General features: G+C 37.8%; 2 protein-coding genes across 2 annotated transcripts in view; one reads left to right on the top strand and one right to left on the bottom strand.

The window, feature by feature from the left end:
* Positions 1–1,137: 1,137 nt before the first annotated feature.
* Pex12 (peroxin 12) lies at positions 1,138–16,182 on the bottom strand. The gene is made up of 6 exons (XM_067158673.2): positions 15,965–16,182; positions 15,737–15,845; positions 12,656–13,067; positions 7,592–7,730; positions 5,972–6,057; positions 1,138–1,361 (listed from the first exon to the last, which is right to left on the bottom strand). Exons 1-6 carry the CDS (start codon positions 16,082–16,084, stop codon positions 1,253–1,255), a joined length of 975 nt encoding a protein of 324 aa, XP_067014774.2. The 5' UTR covers positions 16,085–16,182; the 3' UTR covers positions 1,138–1,252.
* Positions 16,183–16,209: 27 nt separating this feature from the next.
* Mer (ezrin/radixin/moesin family protein merlin) overlaps positions 16,210–17,142 on the top strand; it is a 36,507-nt gene continuing 35,574 nt past the window's right edge. Inside the window, exons 1-2 of the mRNA XM_067158670.2 lie at positions 16,210–16,441; positions 16,803–16,932. Of these exons, the coding sequence (XP_067014771.1) occupies positions 16,355–16,441; positions 16,803–16,932 (217 nt within the window). The 5' untranslated portion in view covers positions 16,210–16,354. The remainder of the gene's footprint in view (positions 16,442–16,802; positions 16,933–17,142) is intronic.

The following is a 17,142-nucleotide window of genomic DNA, read 5'->3' as shown; positions in this document are numbered from 1 at the left end:
CTTCTGACCATGTTGGATGATTTCTAGCCCATTGAAGACGCACATCTTTATGTGCCTGTGGGAACAATGGCCTCTCGCAAGGTGACCGACTCCAGATATTCATTGCATGCAGTTCCCATCGCAATGTTCTCTCGCTGACAGGCTGGGATAAACCTTCATTCACTGACTCCAGAAATTCCTGTTAGGTTTGGAAGCGATTTTGATTCACAAGCCGTGAAACGCGTCTCTGGTTCCTCTCAGTCAGGATCTTTTTCTGACGACAAGTTTCGTGGCCACATGTAGTACACTACTGCTTGTAGAGACGTTGAACAGTCCTTTGCAAAACACCAACAAATCCAGCAACTTCACCCACCGTATGGCCATGGACACGGCCATACACGATTGCCCCTTTTTGACACTCTATCACATCCTTATATCTACCCCTGTTGACAAACACTGTCCACTTGGAACGTGAATGTCTCATTGATTGTTATTGCCTTATGCTCACATATAGGCAGTGCACATGCGGTTGAGCACGGGACTCATTTGCTGCGCTATCTGTACAGGTTCAATGAACGATCTATCTGTGCATGCGCACTAGGGTTAATTTTTCGTCTGGTGAGCTTATTTAAAGGTGTAAAGAAAGTTTGTAAAGTTGAAATAAATTTAAAAAAAGAGATTTTTGTAAACCAAATAAGACTGTAAATACGTATGTGTAGTAGAATCTTTAATTAAAATTTAAGCCAGTATTTTGAACTATTTCTGGTATTTACAAGTTTATTTACACACCCCCACACGCCTGTTGAAATTCATACGATACAACAATGTTCAGTGTAATATATTTTTGAGGCTTAAGTTTTAGTAGAATGTTAGGGAACCAAGAGCAAAACCACTGCAATTTCAAGAACTCTGGTGGAGAATGTAAAGTGCAGTTCTGTACCAGTACGAAAAGTTACCAATTTAATGGATTCTTATAATGTTTGACATGTTTTCAAACATCTAGAGTGAATAAATAGAGAGAATACACACTATTTTCTACTATACTTCCATTAATTGGAGACTGTCTTTATAAGAAAACTTTCTTGGTCCCTTGTAATTCCATTAAAGACAAGCTTTACTGTATATACGTCTTTCAAATTCCCTAAAATAGTGTTGATTTCCAAGAAATAACTTCACATATTTTGCAGGAATGTCCATAAACATCCCTCATTTTATTCTTGATAAAATCTCATATATTTAACAAAAAACTATAACAATACAACAGGAAGGAATGTCATTTATATACACGTATCAAGTCGTTTACAGAAGTTGGATATTTTGTGATGGGACAGCATCCATTTTCTTGTACATACTTGACGATGCAGCGATAACAGAACACGTATCTGCAACAAAACAAATGTACAATTTACATTAACATTTATGTCACTTGGATAGGGTGATGCGTAAGATTTGATTTCCCAATCCAGTGAAACATGTAAATTATGGTGGAGACAGCATAGAAAATTAATGTATTGCACCAATGATGTCTATGCAAAATTTTAGGCGTCACTTGGTGTGACCAAGTCACAAATGAAATTTTGCGACAGAGTGGCTGCAGGAAATTTCAAGATATTCTGGGAAAACGTTGAATGTTTCTAGCTGGCCATATTCTTTGCTTACCAGGTAGCCGATATTCAAATGCTATGCAATGAGAACCACCAGGAAACAAGCGAAAGCCTCCAAACGCAAAACATGGCATCAAAAGTTCAAAGACGACCCGGGAACAGTTAACATCAGGTGGGATATCGAGGATGCCATTCGAACAGGACTCGGCAGAAGCTTGCTGCCCTATGCGCTTCGAATGGAAGGAACCAATGATGATGAATCAAACAGAAAAATATACATGAACAATGTACCATAATATGATAAAACAAATGAACAAAAATAAATCAAATCAAATAAACCATTCTTTTGTGGGTAATTTACCTTATTCGTGGCTGTTACATTACATAAGGAATGTTGTCATGCGTGGTACCGATTGAATTTGCTTTGAATGTACAACTGTGGGGATTCCCAGACAACTTGTCTTTGGAAAATCCAAAGTTGGACATCAACTGGTACTCACGTCTAGGGAAGTACCCTGCTCCTGTGTTCCATTCTCGTGACTTTCCTTTCTGTCGCCATCACTGATACACACTACATGCCGGCTCCTTGGCTGAAAGATCAGTGCTGTGGGTTAGATTCCCAGCCAGGTCAGCAAACTAATTCTTTATTCCCAGCTAAAAGATGGTCAAAGACGACACAGAGGACCACGGAAGTGGTATGAAGATACAAAAATACATGAGAAAATGCCAACTGGGAAGCTACTGCACCTGAGTGTACAGTATGGTGCCGTAATGTCTTGGAAGGAACTCAGCACTTTGAGGAATGACATCAGAAAATAGAAACTGACAAGCACAATGCTAGGAAACAACACAAACTTATAAAAAAGATCAGTCGATCTTAATGTAACGCAAATTTATGAAGAAAAACATCACTACACAGCCAGTCCCCACCAGACAAAATATATGTCAACAATGTGGAAGAATCTGAGTTTCCAGGATTGGCCTCTACAGCCATCTACGATTTACAAAAACTGAGTTTTGAAGAAGACAATCATACTCATCAAATATGGATCAGAGTAGGTTGTTAGATGCCTGGAAAAATCAGAAAAGGGTGTTAGAAAGTTGAATGACCAAAGAATGAAGTCAGTTATGTGTTTTGAATGTGACTTACCCCATCCCCTGCAGTTTAATGGGCATCAAAACTAACATCTATAAACGTGACCATATTAATGGCCTATGTTGCTACTTACAGTGATAAACTTACTGCACTGAAAGAAAAAAAAAAGAGATACAGAATCTGCCTTGTTCAATACTGATTCATGTATTAAATAGTTTTTTGATTAGTACTGACAAGGTGGATTCTTAATCTCCTTTTTTAGTGCAATAAGTTTACCACTGAAACTAGTACCTGATGATAAGTATTAACATATAAGATTTATTATTAATTTGCTTTTTTTTTTTTTTTTTTTTTTTTTGCTAGTTGCTTTTATGTCGCACCAACACAGATAGGCCTTGTGGCGACGATGGGATAGGAAAGGCCTAGGAGTTGGAAGGAAGCGGCCATGGCCATAATTAAGGTACAACCCCAGCATTTGCCTGGTGTGAAAATGGGAAACCACGGAAAACCATCTTCAGGGCTGCCGACAGTGGGATTCAAACCCACTATCTCCCGGATGCAAGCTCATAGTTGCGCGCCCCTAACCGCATGGCCAACTCACCCGGTATATTATTAATTTGATGTTCGACTTGTGTTGAATAGATGGATCCTACCAGAAGCGGCGATTGGGAATTAGAAGTGGGGGGGGGAGCACAAAAATGTATAGACAGCAGAAAGTACCCAGGATTGAGGGATATAGCGGCCAGGAGAGGGGGGGTGGAGGGTGGAGGGGTGAAGACGGCGTATACATCAAAACTGAGAAACAGAGTTACAAAATGGTAAGTTCTTTGATGCTCTCTGAGCGAATTTCGACTAAGAGGTGAAGGTTGACAGTCTACCAACTTAAGTGCAATAATAACTGATTCAATGCTATGAATAAAACTTTCACCAAAGGAACAATAATTACGTATGTCTTACAATTAAATAGAAGTAGAACGTGATTATACAATTAAAAATAATTTTTGTATTTGACTACACACTAAGAAACTAACAAGACACTACAGAGACTCCGAGACTGATGAATGCATGCAGCAAGCGGGAGAATCATACCTCGGTGTCCACGACCTTGGCAACAATATACCCCTGTTACCCTTCCTCACAACACATGCTACACGTTGCTGCGCAAGTCTCCACTACTTGCTGCAAAATGATTGGTTGCGAAGAATGACACTTTGTGGGTATTTCTGCTAAGAATTTTGTTAATAATTAACTAAAGAAATGAAAGGAAATAATTAGATGATAAGACAACAGAACTTGTACAAATTCTTTTTTAATAATTCCTAGTTTCAGGTGGCTAAAATGGAATAAGAATGTAGTGTTTTCTCAACAAAGTGCGCGGGCGACTGTCCCGCCTCGTCGCCACTGGACCCTACCTTACCTTCACTTGAAACTACAATACGGTTAACTTACTCCGTGATGGTCATCAACCTTCAGTGAGGTGACGGCACTAGAAGAGGAAGATAACTGACATATTCTTTAAGGGATAATATTATGCATTACAATCAGAGTATCTTAACGTTAAAGCATGACGAATATAAGAACCAAGTGTGATGACTCAACTGTTATAGCGTGGTAGTTTGTGGACCCGCCACTGGGAGCACTGCAAACGTCGGTGACCAACACGTGCTTCAGTAGACCGGCAAACCATGTGTTCGAAAGTGCGGGGATATTTCAAGTCAACAAGTTGAATTTCCTTTGCTTTCAGTTCCTATACTCAGTTCATTGTGTGTTGTGCACTTAAAGCACGTGTGTTATGTGGCCTGATTAAATTAACAGTTCAACATGCTGTACTGTTTTGTACCTGGCTGTAAGTCAGGCTATGGTAGAGTAGTTAATGGCATAAAATTCTTCTCACTGCCGAAGGATGGAAATAAATTTGAAAAATGGGCCAGAGCTATTCCATGAAAGGATACTGTGTTAACGCGTAATAGTAGAATTTGTCAAGTTCATTTCTCTGATGATTTGATAGTAAAATCAGATAACTTTATAGTGAATGGTGAAAAAGTGGTTATGCCTCGTGAGAGATGGAAATTACGTCCAGGAGCAGTGCCTCACATTTCCCCTAATTTGCCGAAATACCTTTCAAGTGAAATTAAGTCCCGTGAAACTCCCAACTGGAAAAAGAATCTAGACACCACTAGGAGAAGAAGAAAGGGGATTGAAGACGGGAGTGTAGAAGCAAATGGAGAATTAAAAGATTAGTCTAATGTTGACCAAAATTTGGGTTATTCTAGTGTGCTTTCTGATGCCGAAAAGACAATATTATCGCTCAAAAGGCGCCTAAAAAATGCTATTCGAAATTTAATTCGAGCTAGATCCAGTCTAAACTTAGCAAAATCGAGAATTAATGTATTGGAGAAGCAGGTTAGAAATACACAGTTCGAAACTCTTCGATTGAGAAGTGTGTAGTGTACCATTTGGCTGGGTACGTTGTTAATCACGTATTAAGTGTTTGCCCTGTGCCCATTCTCTACGTGGCAATAGTCAAAGTACATTCTCAGTTCTCTCCGAAATAACAGACTACGGTTCAAGCAATAATGAAGTGTTTTTAAACACGCCCTTCGAAAAGTATATGTGACATTCTTTTCCAGGCCGAGAAAGTAATTCGTGAAAAACTTAACTCAAAATCGATGTGGAGCGAAATATTTTTTGATTGTATCGATTCTATAGACAAAATTTCAGTTGATCCTTCAGAAGCTGGCTGTTGTCTTCAGCATGTTATGGATATAATCCCCAGACTTGTTTATCATTATCTGAAGTGCCGATTTTTCTTCAGAGTGAAAGAAATCCGGCGAGATTTACAATCTCGAACATCCGCCAAATCTTCACGCACGCTTTCGAAAGTCCAGTAACCGACAAACTGAGATGGTAAGTAGAGTATTACCTTTAAATGGTTCATGGGTATTTTTTTAATATGCTGAGAGTTGTGTTATTTATGTATATGTACACTCGAGTAACTTGTGCTTTTCGGAACATGTGATGAAAGTCCTAGCTCTTATTTCCATGTATGATATTTTTCCATTGTTCTCTGCCGTGGTATTTTAATTGTAATCTCTCATTTTTAAAATTAAAAGACAGTGTATATACTTATTAGATACGGCGTAATACGTGTCCTGTGTCACCATTCCTAAGACCAGCTGATAGGTATTGTGGAGCTACCAAACTCTAGCGCTGCCTGGCGGGGCGCGCCTGAACTCGATGAGTCATCACACTTGGTTCTTATATTCGTCATGGTTAAAGTTTGAAAGCTTACCCTGAAACTGGTAAAACAGTCTCATTTCTCCACTGTTCAAAACAGATGGGACACTTTCCACTATATCTCTCAGCTTCTACAGGAACCTAGAAAGAAGATATATTATGTCATATAAATTGGAATACTCTTCCAAAAATTACAATAAATGCAAAAGTTGACTGCACAGACAGAAAGGCACATTAAGTATAAACAACAGGCCTATAATTAATATGAATGGAGCAGCAAGTGTGGTCTAAAAATTAAGATTTCCAAGACTAAAAAGATGTCAGTTGGGAAGAAACCCAAAAGAATTGAATATCAGGTCAGGAATACAAAAGCTGGAACAGTAAGAGGAACTGAATCAAGGTACAGCAAAACTATTGTAGTGAATTTTCAGTTGTCATCAACAGTTCTCTGTAAGCTATTTGTTTTACGTCGCACCGACACAGATAGGTCTTTGGCGACGATGAGATAGGAAAGGCATAGGAAGTGGAAGGAAGTGGCCGTGGCCTTAAGTAAGGTACAGCCCCAGCATTTGCCTGGTGTGAAAATGGGAAACCACGGAAAACCATCTTCAGGGCTGCCGACAGTGGGGCTCGAACCCACTATCTCCCGATTACTTGAATACTGGCTGCACTTAAGCGACTGCAGCTATCGAGCTCGGTGTTCTCTGTAAGAAAGAAGCCATCATATCCCACACTGCACAGGAAACAAACATTTACTACGCTACGGAACAGACGGTAACAAGTGGTTTGACACTAATGAAGATGAAATTAAGCCCTACTTTGCCCTCTGCATGCCGATGTCCCAGGTTCATAAGCCTCGCATACAATTATATAGGAGCAAAGGTAAATACATTGAGACCACAATATTTCAAGAGACAATGAGTAGTGGAAATGCTTTTACACATACCCGAATGTTTCGAGATTTACCACACAAAATCTATGTTCTAATGTCATTGTTGTCGAGTACAGTTATTTTGAATTCACTGAAAACTGTGCATGAAAATTTTGCTTGCTGTTCAATTTATGGCATTTAATTCAGAGCGGTGCACAGTATTTGAGGGCGATTTAAATCTGACCAGGCGAGTTGCAGCTGTGTGCTTACATCCGGGAGATAGTGGGTTCGAATCCCACTGTTGCAGCCCTGAAGATGGTTTTCCGTGGTTGCCCATTTTCAAAACAGGCAAATGCTGGGGCTGTACCTTAATTAAGGCCATGATCGCTTCCTTCCCACTCCTAGCCCTCTCCTATCCCATCGTTGCCATAAAATCTCTCTGTATCGGTGGGACATAAAGCAAATTCTAAAATAAAAAAAAATACAATCTGATTTCCAAGCGAACACGCGGGACCATTAAACCTGAAACGATTGGGTTAACGCCTTAGCGATCATGGCCACCAGGCGTGCTAATAATGATGGTAAAAGGCTAGAAACAAACACAGGACACAGACAAAAGGATGAAAATTAGTAATAGAAAGGATCAAATAAGGGTCAAATCAAGACATACAGAAAGACATTGTAGGGTAATTTTCTCTTCCTTCCAATAATTTTTTATCTAGCTTAATTTACCGCCTATATTCTTCGTTTCATCTGATAATCAAAATTATCGGAATGTGATTCCATGAGAGGAACAAATATTACCTCGGGAGGTGGTGGGACAGGTAGAGCGGTGAGGTTGAAGTCCCCTTTCTCCGTCTGCCACCAACGCAGGAACTGGAGGAAGAAGGCTCCCACCTCAAGCATTCCAATCAGTGCTCGTCCAAACGTTTTCATGGACAACCTGGAGGCAAAGAAGACAAAGGTTAATGAATGGAAGAAAGATACACATTTTGTTAATTGCAACAGCAATGAAAAGGTGTGCAGAAATATTCAAAATGTAGAATCTATAAGATGAAAATAAAGATCTATCATTTCATCATCATCATCCTTTCAGGTATTAGTCCTATAGAAGAACTGTTACGGTCTATACAAAAGATTTGCATTTTCACGCCATCTCTTCCTGGGGCGTCCCAGAGATCTCTTCCCATCGGGGCAGTAGTTTATGACTGCTTTGGGGCTCTTGCTTCTGTCCATCCTGTTTAGGTGTTCTAGCCAATTTCTCTGGTATTCATAGATGTATTCCAATACAGGTCTGCTTTTAAGGTCATTCAGCACATCTGTATTTCTTTTGTGTTCCCATTTAAAGTAATAAACTTCATGGTTGGGTTCCGTATTGAGTTAAGACTGAACTTAAAATTAATACAAGATTTATTGCTCCACCTTCTCAATACTTAAAATCATGTAACGTTTACCAAACATTACAATATGATAGTGTCAGGTACTAGTTTCGGTCCGTTTTTGGACCATCATCAGCCTAGCCGAAATTACAAGCAAAAGACATAATCTAAAAAGGAAGTAATATGGATGAACAAGAGGACGGATGGTGGTGGAATGACATACAAGTAAAAACCTTATACATAAGTTACAATGACTATAACCAAAATATGTTAAAATTAACAGATGAATAAAATCATTGTGATGTCGTTTAAAATTTCTTGATGTCAAAGTCTTAGGTTGACGGTTGAACTCGTGTTCACATTTAAATTCAAGTGAATTCTTAAGTTTCTGGAAAGTTCTGAGCGTGAGTTCCACGATGGCGCAGAGGGAATTGTCCAATATGACCAATATAGACTTGACAAATTGAGAAAGCTGGACTTGTTCTATGTAGCATGAACAAAAGCTGTGTTTAAAGGAAGTCTCAATTCAGTCGGAACCCAAAGAACCTGAAGAACAAAATTTATTATGTCTATTGGCATTATAGTGCTCCTGGTATCTAGTAAGGAAGCTCCGGCCTGTTTGCCCAATGTATGATTTTTCACATTAACCTTCTCTCCAACATCTAAATCAAGTTGCTTCCAGCCGAATTTCACTCGAACTTTGATACGGCAACTTTAGCCATAGACCTTCTTGTTATTATGTGGTTAAGGCCTAGTTTGTCTAATTTATAAAATCATTTTTTTAAATTACTAATGTAATATCATACCAACTTCAAATTTTTTCTTCACAAACATTTTAAATAAGTTTTAATTGTAAATTATTATTTAAGAACTCATAACAATTTCTCACATTGTATAATTTCACTCTAATCTTATATTCTTATTTTATATTTTTTACCATGACAATCAGGATCCTGATTTTTAAGTATGAGTGTAAAAAGGCTGATGATGCCCTTTTAAAGGGCGAAACATGTCCCTTCAAATTTTAATTTAATAGGATGCGAGTCCTAATTTTGTAAATTCTATTGTATTGAATAGGTTGATCCTAATAAATTTTAGTAATATCTTAAATTGACGTACATTTCAATACGGACCAAATATGAAATTTGTAACATGTAACTATGGTGATAATCGACCATATGTTGGCCGATGGCTGAAAATTTGTTGTATTTAGCTGCATTAAAATGCTCAGAGTATGTGATATTGAAACTCCTACCGGTCTGCCCTATGTAAGAAATATTTGAACATGTGTTACATCTGATTCTGTAGACACCTGATTTTGAGTATCTGTTTATTTTATTAATATGTGAAGTGTTATGTAAGATTTGCATGTTGTTGTTGCTGGTTTTGAAGGCTATTTTCATGCCTTTTTTCTTTAGAACATTAGTAATTATGTGAATTCCATTGACATAAGTAAAAGTGGAGACAGAGTCGTGTTTAAATGGTTCTTTTTTAAGTGTGGTCTTAGGTCGGAGTTTGTGTTTACTAATGATATTTTCTATGAATTGATTATTATAGCCGTTGAATCTAGAAATGTGATGGATAGTATTCAGTTCCGTGTGAAGATCTTTTTTGTTCATGGGTACGTTAAATGCTCTATGTATGAGACTATTATAAGTTGCTTTTTTGTGGGGGAAGGGATGAAATGAATCTTGTTGGATTGTGACGGCCGATTGGGTGAGTTTTCTATTTATCTTGTAGATTAAGGATTCCTGTTGTCTAGTAATGGAGAGATCCAAAAAATTGATTTTTTGATCTACTTCTGACTCCAAAGTGAACTTAATGTAAGGATCAATGTTATTTAATGTTTGAAGTGTGGTATTAGCATCTTGCAGGTTCTCGTTAATAACTACAAGGACATCGTCGATGTATCTAGCCCAAAAGAGGATGTTATCAAATTTATTGTTGATTTTTGTGTTCTCGAGAAAGTCTAGATAGATTTCTGCGAGAATCCCGGAAGCCGATGAACCCATTGCTAGACCGTTTTGTTGGTAAATAGTACCATTAAACGCAAAAAAGTTGTTGTTAACTACCAATTTAAGCCGTGTAATAAAATCTTGGATTTCCAGTTTACTTAGGTGACCGTTTTTTTGTAGATTATTTTTGATGATGGGAATTAGTTTAGAAATTGGTATACTGGGGTACATATTAACAATGTCGAAAGAATGGATTGAATAGTCAGGTCGCATATTGAAGTTATTAAGTTTGTCTATTAATTCGAGGGAGTTTCTAATCGACTTCTTAGATGAAAAAAGGTCATTTTTACTTAGAAACTTTTGGATAAATTGCGTAGTTTTATATAGGGGACTCGGTCTAAAGTTGATAATTGGATGAATGGGCTTTATGAATTTTAGGAAGGGCTCTAGCCGTGGGAAGTCCGGGGTTCATATTAATCAGCTGGCTTTTTTCTTGTTCAGTGAACAGAAAGGAAGAATTTTTTAAGGTTTGTTTTAGAAGTCTCTGGATTTTTTTGTGTGGGATCTTTTTTAACTATAGAGAAAGAACTATCTTTAAAGAAATCGGATGTTTTGCTGATATATTCATTCTTATCTGTGATGACCGTCGTATTACCTTTGTCAGCCTTGGTTACGATTAAGTTGTTATCTTTAATTTTCTTTTTCAGGGCATGTAGGAGTTTCAGGTCAGTTTGTATGTTCTTGTTTTAAGAATTGGAAAAATTAGGTGAGTTCTTACAAGAGAGGAAGTTGTTAAGCTTCTTTTTGATTTCGTATCTTAGTTCATCTTGTGTGTCTGAAGGTGTTTTGGAAATGGCCAGTTCTGATTCTGTTATCATTGTGATGATTGAGTTAGTTGTGCTCGAATCGGGCCAATTATGTTTTGGACCCTTGGCTAAATTTATTTCTTCATTTGCATTTAAGGGAGTATTGGATAGATTGATTACGGGTGGATGGAATTGGTTACAGTCATTTGCTGGTCTATTATTGCGTTTAATTCGATGGTCCTGCGATTTGGATTTCCTTAGTTTTGCCAATTTATTATCCAAAGTATGTTGTTTTCTAGATAGGTCTAAAAATAATTTATCTTCAACTGATTGGAAAAAGATTGTCCAATGTGCTTTAGATAATGTTTTAGTTGCCGCGAGGTGAGACTCGTATAATTTATGGTTGAGAAATGATTTTTTCTTATACAAAAACTTAATTTCATCTTTCAACCAGATTTTGTTAGTCTTGGTTTGAGTTTTAGAAGTTTGTAACGAAATACGATGTTTCTTTTTGTTATGTCTTAAGAAATTTGGTGTTAGATCGAACTGAATGCACTTCTTGAGAAAATCTATGTCTTTGCCTAATTTGGCTATTTTTAATTTAATGCCTAGATATTGAAAGGCGTTTCTTTTTGCTTGGTTAGCTTCATCATTTAAAGTAATAAACTTCATGGTTGGGTTCCGTATTGAGTTAAGACTTAACTTAAAATGAATACAAGATTTATTGCTCCACTTTCTCAATACTTAACATCATTTAACGTTTACCAAACATTACAATATGATAGTGTCAGGTACTAGTTTCAGTCCGTTTTTGGACCATCATCAGCCTAGCCGAAATTACAAGCAAAAGACATAATCTAAAAATGAAGTAATATGGATGAACAAGAGGATGGATGGTAGTGGAATGACATACAAGTAAAAACCTTGTACATAAGTTACAATAACTATAACCAAAATATGTTAAAATTAACAGATGAATAAAATCATTGTGATGTCATTTAAAATTTCTTGATGTCAAAGTCTTAGGTTAACGGTTCAACTCGTGTTGCACATTTAAATTCAAGTGAAGTCTTAAGTTTCTGGAAAGTTCTGAGCGCGAGTTCCACAATGGCGCAGAGGGAATTGTCCAACATGACAACTATACACTTGACGAATTTAGAAAGCTGGACTTGTTCTATGTAGCATGAACAAAAGCTGTGTTTAAAGGAAGTCTCAATTCAGTTGGCACCCAAAGAACCTGAAGAACAAAATTGGAATTAACTCGAAAAATCTGATAGAGAAAGTACTAAGGGAGGGTGTGTGTGTGTGAAATAACGAGTACTCAGCTTGCGCTTGTTTGGAACAAGCTGCTGGAAGGAGTGCAACATACAGAGAGAGTGTCACGCAGTATAGATCAGCAAGAGAGAGGAGAAGGGATGCGGGGGGGGAGAAGGATGACGTAAGTGTACTTAGTACTTTATCAAATTTCCAAGTTCTTCGAAAATATTTAAGGAAAGGCTAGGTAAATAACTGCTAGGGAATCTGCTACCTGGGCGACAGCCCTAAATGCAGATGTTTCATGGTGATAAACGATTGAGACAGTAGGACATATGTTCATAGGGATTGTTTGTGTTTTTTAGGGTGTTCTACCATCCCCCCGATTACTTCCCACATGTTTAGGGATACCATGTAGATATATATATTTGTAATTGAAATCTGTTGTACGTCATAATAAAGAACTGTGCTAACCTTGAAGTATTGTTAGTCACACTGTTCCATGCCGCCTCCAAGGAGTCCTCGACTGTAATCTCTGGGGCATACTGTAGTGTGAGCCTTGCAATCCGCAACAGAGGAGAGTGGTTTGCTGTTTTACCTGTGAGGTAAGTTAGATACTGTAACAGTACCGCAGTCTCCCATACCGTGTGGAACCACTTGTGGAAGACGATCACAGCCCTACGAGTTCCCCATGTCCAGCCCGATGAAGGAGGAACGCCGTCGGCCTCTTCAAATTTAAGTCTAGTAGCCAAGACTTCCAGCTTGCTTCTAGCATACGGAAATACCACCAGGCATAGCAGTGACACAAAGCGTCCCCTTTCAGACAAAGGTTCTCCTTTGAGGGAGACTCTCTGTAGGCCATAGAAAGTCTCTGCAAACGATGCTCCTGAAGACAGAACAACAAGACAAATTAAAGTACATTCTGATACATATACCGGGCATCTCACCTAAGAGTTATGTCGCCATTACTCTGATGTTTCAGGAGATATTTTCAATTTTGTTTTTGTAATGTGTAATGGTATCAACAGGACCAAAATCATAACAACAAGTTTATCATCAAACATTATGATAAATAATGAGTTAATCAAAGAGGTGAATAGTTTCTGTTTCCTGGAATCAACCATCAGTAGAAGTAGCTCAAATAGTCCAGAGATTCGCTGAAGACTTGTTCTTAGAAGAGCAGCATTCAAAGGTCTGGATAAGATCTTCAAGTTAACGTTGATACTTTCACGGCCCGTACTTGTAGGCATGATATGGGCTTTTAGGCTGATGCTGTGTCAGAACACAAGGTGAAACTAAGTTTCGCAGAGAAATTTGCTCTGCATCTTCAGAAGAAAATCTTGACTGTTCACGAGGAATTCTTCTACAATAATAAGGGTTTGAATTAGAATATTTTTCTGTTCAATGTACAGGAAGAGTGAGCCCAAACAAAGACTGTGCAACAGATGTGTCATGGATATCCAGTGTTTCTCACTGCAAATAAAATGTTCTTTAAAGTGTAACTTTGCCAGGCTGAGTGGCTAAGATGATTAAGGCACTGGCCTTCTGACCCCAACTTGGCAGGTTCAATTCTGGCTCAGTCCGGTGGTATTTAAAGATACTCAAATACGTCAGCTTCATTTATAATAATAATAATGTTATTTGCCTTACGTCCCACTAACTACTTTTTAAGGTCTTCGGAGACGCCGAGGTGCCGGAATTTAGTCCCGCAGGAGTTCTTTTACGTGCTAGTAAATCTACCGACACGGGGCTGTCGTATTTGAGCACCTTCAAATACCACCGGACTGAGCCAGGATCGAACCTGCCAAGTTGGGGTTAGAAGGCCAGCGCCTTAACCGTCTGAGCCACTCAGCTCGGCAGCTACATTTCAGTAGATTTACTGGCATGTAAAAGAACTCCTGCGGGACTAAATTCCGGCATCTTGGAGTCTCCGAAAACCATAAAAGTAGTTAGTGGGACGTAAAAAACAAATAACATTATTATTAAAGCGTAATTTTATGTGCCGAATCATTAGAGCAGCCTCAAATTATTGTACTGCGATATTTCGATAAAGGAAATTTATTGACAGTGACAGCACAATAAGAGGAACAGTTAGTATTTCCAGGAGCGGCTGAGTGAAGCTGCTGTATAACAGTAGTGTGGAGACACCGTCAATAAATTTTCTTCTCAAACCAGCTAGTCGTGGTGTCAGACCATACAGACTTGATGTCTGTAACGATCGTGGCCACCAGACAATATTACCCATTCATAATAAGGGACAAGTTTACACAATGTGAACAATTTTATTCATACAACTTATAAGGTACCGGTACGCATGATATGAAAATGATTTGATAGAATTCAAGATGATCTTATAGAACAAAACATGTCTTTCTCTTCTTTAAAAAAAATTTTTTTTATCGATACGGCCACCTGTGGGCCACGTTTACACAATCTTCCTTCTGTCACGCAGACCGATACCCTTTCCTTTACAATCTCGCCAAAGATTCTTGAGTCTTTGACTTCTTCTTGCTCACTCTTCCACCGAAATGTTCCGTGGCTTTGCATGTTGCTCTTCAGATGCATCCCTCATTCCCGCAACCTTCTTCCTAAATGATGTCCTTTCTTTTAAATCCTCCTCCTTGATACCTATTTCTGCCAAGTCATTGTGCACCTGTGTAAGCCATCCTGGTTGTTTTTTCCACTTTTCCTGTAGAAGTATCCTGCTGGCCAATCTTTCTGTTATTAATGAACTGTTTTTTCTCTTTCTTTTTCAGGTAGGCCTATGTTCTAGTGTTTTCTTAAATTTTCAACTTTTATAATTTAAAGGTTATGACATCTCCTGAAGGAAGGAGGGAGGCAAAGATAAGGAAAAAAGGAAGAGAGAGAGAGAGAGAGAAAAATTAAGAAATGAAGGAAGACAGGAAGGGATAAGACAACGAAAGAAGAAAATAAAGGAAAGGGGAAATTAGAGATAAAGAAAGCAAGGGAGGAGGAGAGAGAAGGAAGAAACGAGGGAGGGCAAAAATAAGGAATAAAGAAAGGACAGGAGAGAGGGAAAAAATAAGGAAGGAAGAGTATATATTAAAAATATATAAACAATGAGAGATCAGTGTGGGTAGAGGAAAATGAGAGAAAATAACTGTCATGAAAATAAAAAATATCAAGAACAATCTCTATATTTTCATAGACCGGCTCTACCATCATAGTCCAGTTAGAGAAAACTTTGGTACAGCATTGGATTCCCTGTAAATGCTACTAGAGTAAATATTTAAGAATCAAACTTGAAAAAATGCTGTAGAATGCATGTGGAAGATATGTGGTCTCCGCAGAGGACTCCTCTCCCAATTTTATAAGTGTTCCAAGACATGGAAAATACAGTATCAACAAAAAGGCTTCGGGACCTGTTATGAACATAGTAACTGATGCTTCTGATGAATGAAACAAAGACCATCCTAATGACAATCATAGTCTACCTTAACTTTGTGTTCTTCTCTGATAAGTATATTTAAATGATATCATAGCTCATTATTTTAAAATAAACAGAAAATCGCTGTATTAAACAAAGTAATTTACCATAGTATTTCAGATAATAGTTTTGTAGAAAGCCATTGAGCACGAAGTATGCTTCCTCATACCATCTAACCAACCAACCATATCTTTCTGGATTGGATGTCGCCAGAAACTAAGGACAGACAAAATATCAAGTTAACTTTTTTTTACATATTTTAACATTTAAAAATCATAGTATTAAAAACTGTGCACAAGAATTAGAAATGAATATTCAATCATAACCTCTTTTACCTCAGCTATCCTTTTTAATGCTGGATGGAATGTTGCACTTAACGCATCCTGAGCTACGACCTCAAATATTGACGGCCTAAGCTGTGTTGTGGCAGTCAAATGGGCGCCCTTTTCAGCCATAATCACCGCACATTACTTTATTACTATGCTAAACATTTCAATTTAAGCGTCATGTTTAATACAAGACAGAGGCCATATTAAATTGTCATGAACAGCTGAAAGACGAGTTGCGATAAGCGAAAAATGTAAGGGTTGTGTGAAAGGATGAAGTTGTTGAACGTCATGTTTTCTGTTGTTTTCTGTTTATTTAACGACTCATTATGTGTATTTTTTGAGCAGCGGTGCGGTAATTGTATATAGTGATGATTTTCGATAAAGATGTAGGACAAAATGCCTCCGTTTAGGCGTAAGAAATCAGGAAAGTCGTTCCCAGTAAAAGTGTGTACTTTGGATGCAGAATTGGAATTTAATTTAGAGGTTAGTCGCATTTATGTTATAGCACCTGAGATGGTATATACTGTGCACTATATGTAGTTTTAGTAGTTTGAAGTATTTTTAAGTGTATATGTATGGTATGTAAAGACTTGTTCGATAATTCTAGGAATGTTGTATGACTCACTTCCAAGAAGTACCTGCATATCTTTTTCTGTTAGACTTACTGCAAATGAATTAAGATATGTCAGATATCTGCTTCAAGAATAGTTAGTAATTATAGAATTGTATGGTTGGTTATTTGATATTCGATGGTTTCATTGATGTTTTATTTGAAGTTGTTTTTGTCACAATGTTTACACCAATAATTCTTCACGATTCTAATTGAATAATCATTTCTTGACAGTGGCGTGCGACTGGAAGAGATCTATTCGATCTTGTGTGCCGTACTATTGGACTTAGAGAAACGTGGTATTTTGGTCTACAGTATGAAGACTCGAAGGGATTTATCTCATGGCTCAAACTCGACAAGAAAGGTAATGTTCATTATAAACGTGCATGAAATAAGATGTGAGATACTGGTAACTAGTTTTTCTGACACTTAGAGTTCATGCTTGCAGGGTTTCTGGTTTATTTCTCGGTGATAATGGAAGAAACGTTGGGTAAGAGAATGTCAATAAATAAACCTCTCTCTCTTATCCATGCACCCTTGATATATGGCTGCAGCTAGTTTTTTGCCATTCTCT

Source organism: Anabrus simplex, chromosome X, assembly GCF_040414725.1.
Source record: "Anabrus simplex isolate iqAnaSimp1 chromosome X, ASM4041472v1, whole genome shotgun sequence".
Taxonomy (NCBI): Eukaryota; Metazoa; Arthropoda; class Insecta; order Orthoptera; family Tettigoniidae; genus Anabrus; species Anabrus simplex.
This window is presented reverse-complemented; position numbering and strand designations above follow the sequence as displayed.

Excerpts from the sequence above, each read along its gene's own strand:
- Pex12 (XM_067158673.2), bottom strand. The coding sequence starts at position 16,084 with ATGGCTGAAAAGGGCGCCCATTTGACTGCCACAACACAGCTTAGGCCG. Across the intron at positions 7,731-12,655 it reads GTGACTAACAATACTTCAAG|GTTGTCCATGAAAACGTTTG; the intron begins GTTAGCACAGTT and ends CTTTGCCTCCAG. Across the intron at positions 1,362-5,971 it reads ACTGTTTTACCAGTTTCAGG|ATACGTGTTCTGTTATCGCT; the intron begins GTAAGCTTTCAA and ends GTTTTGTTGCAG.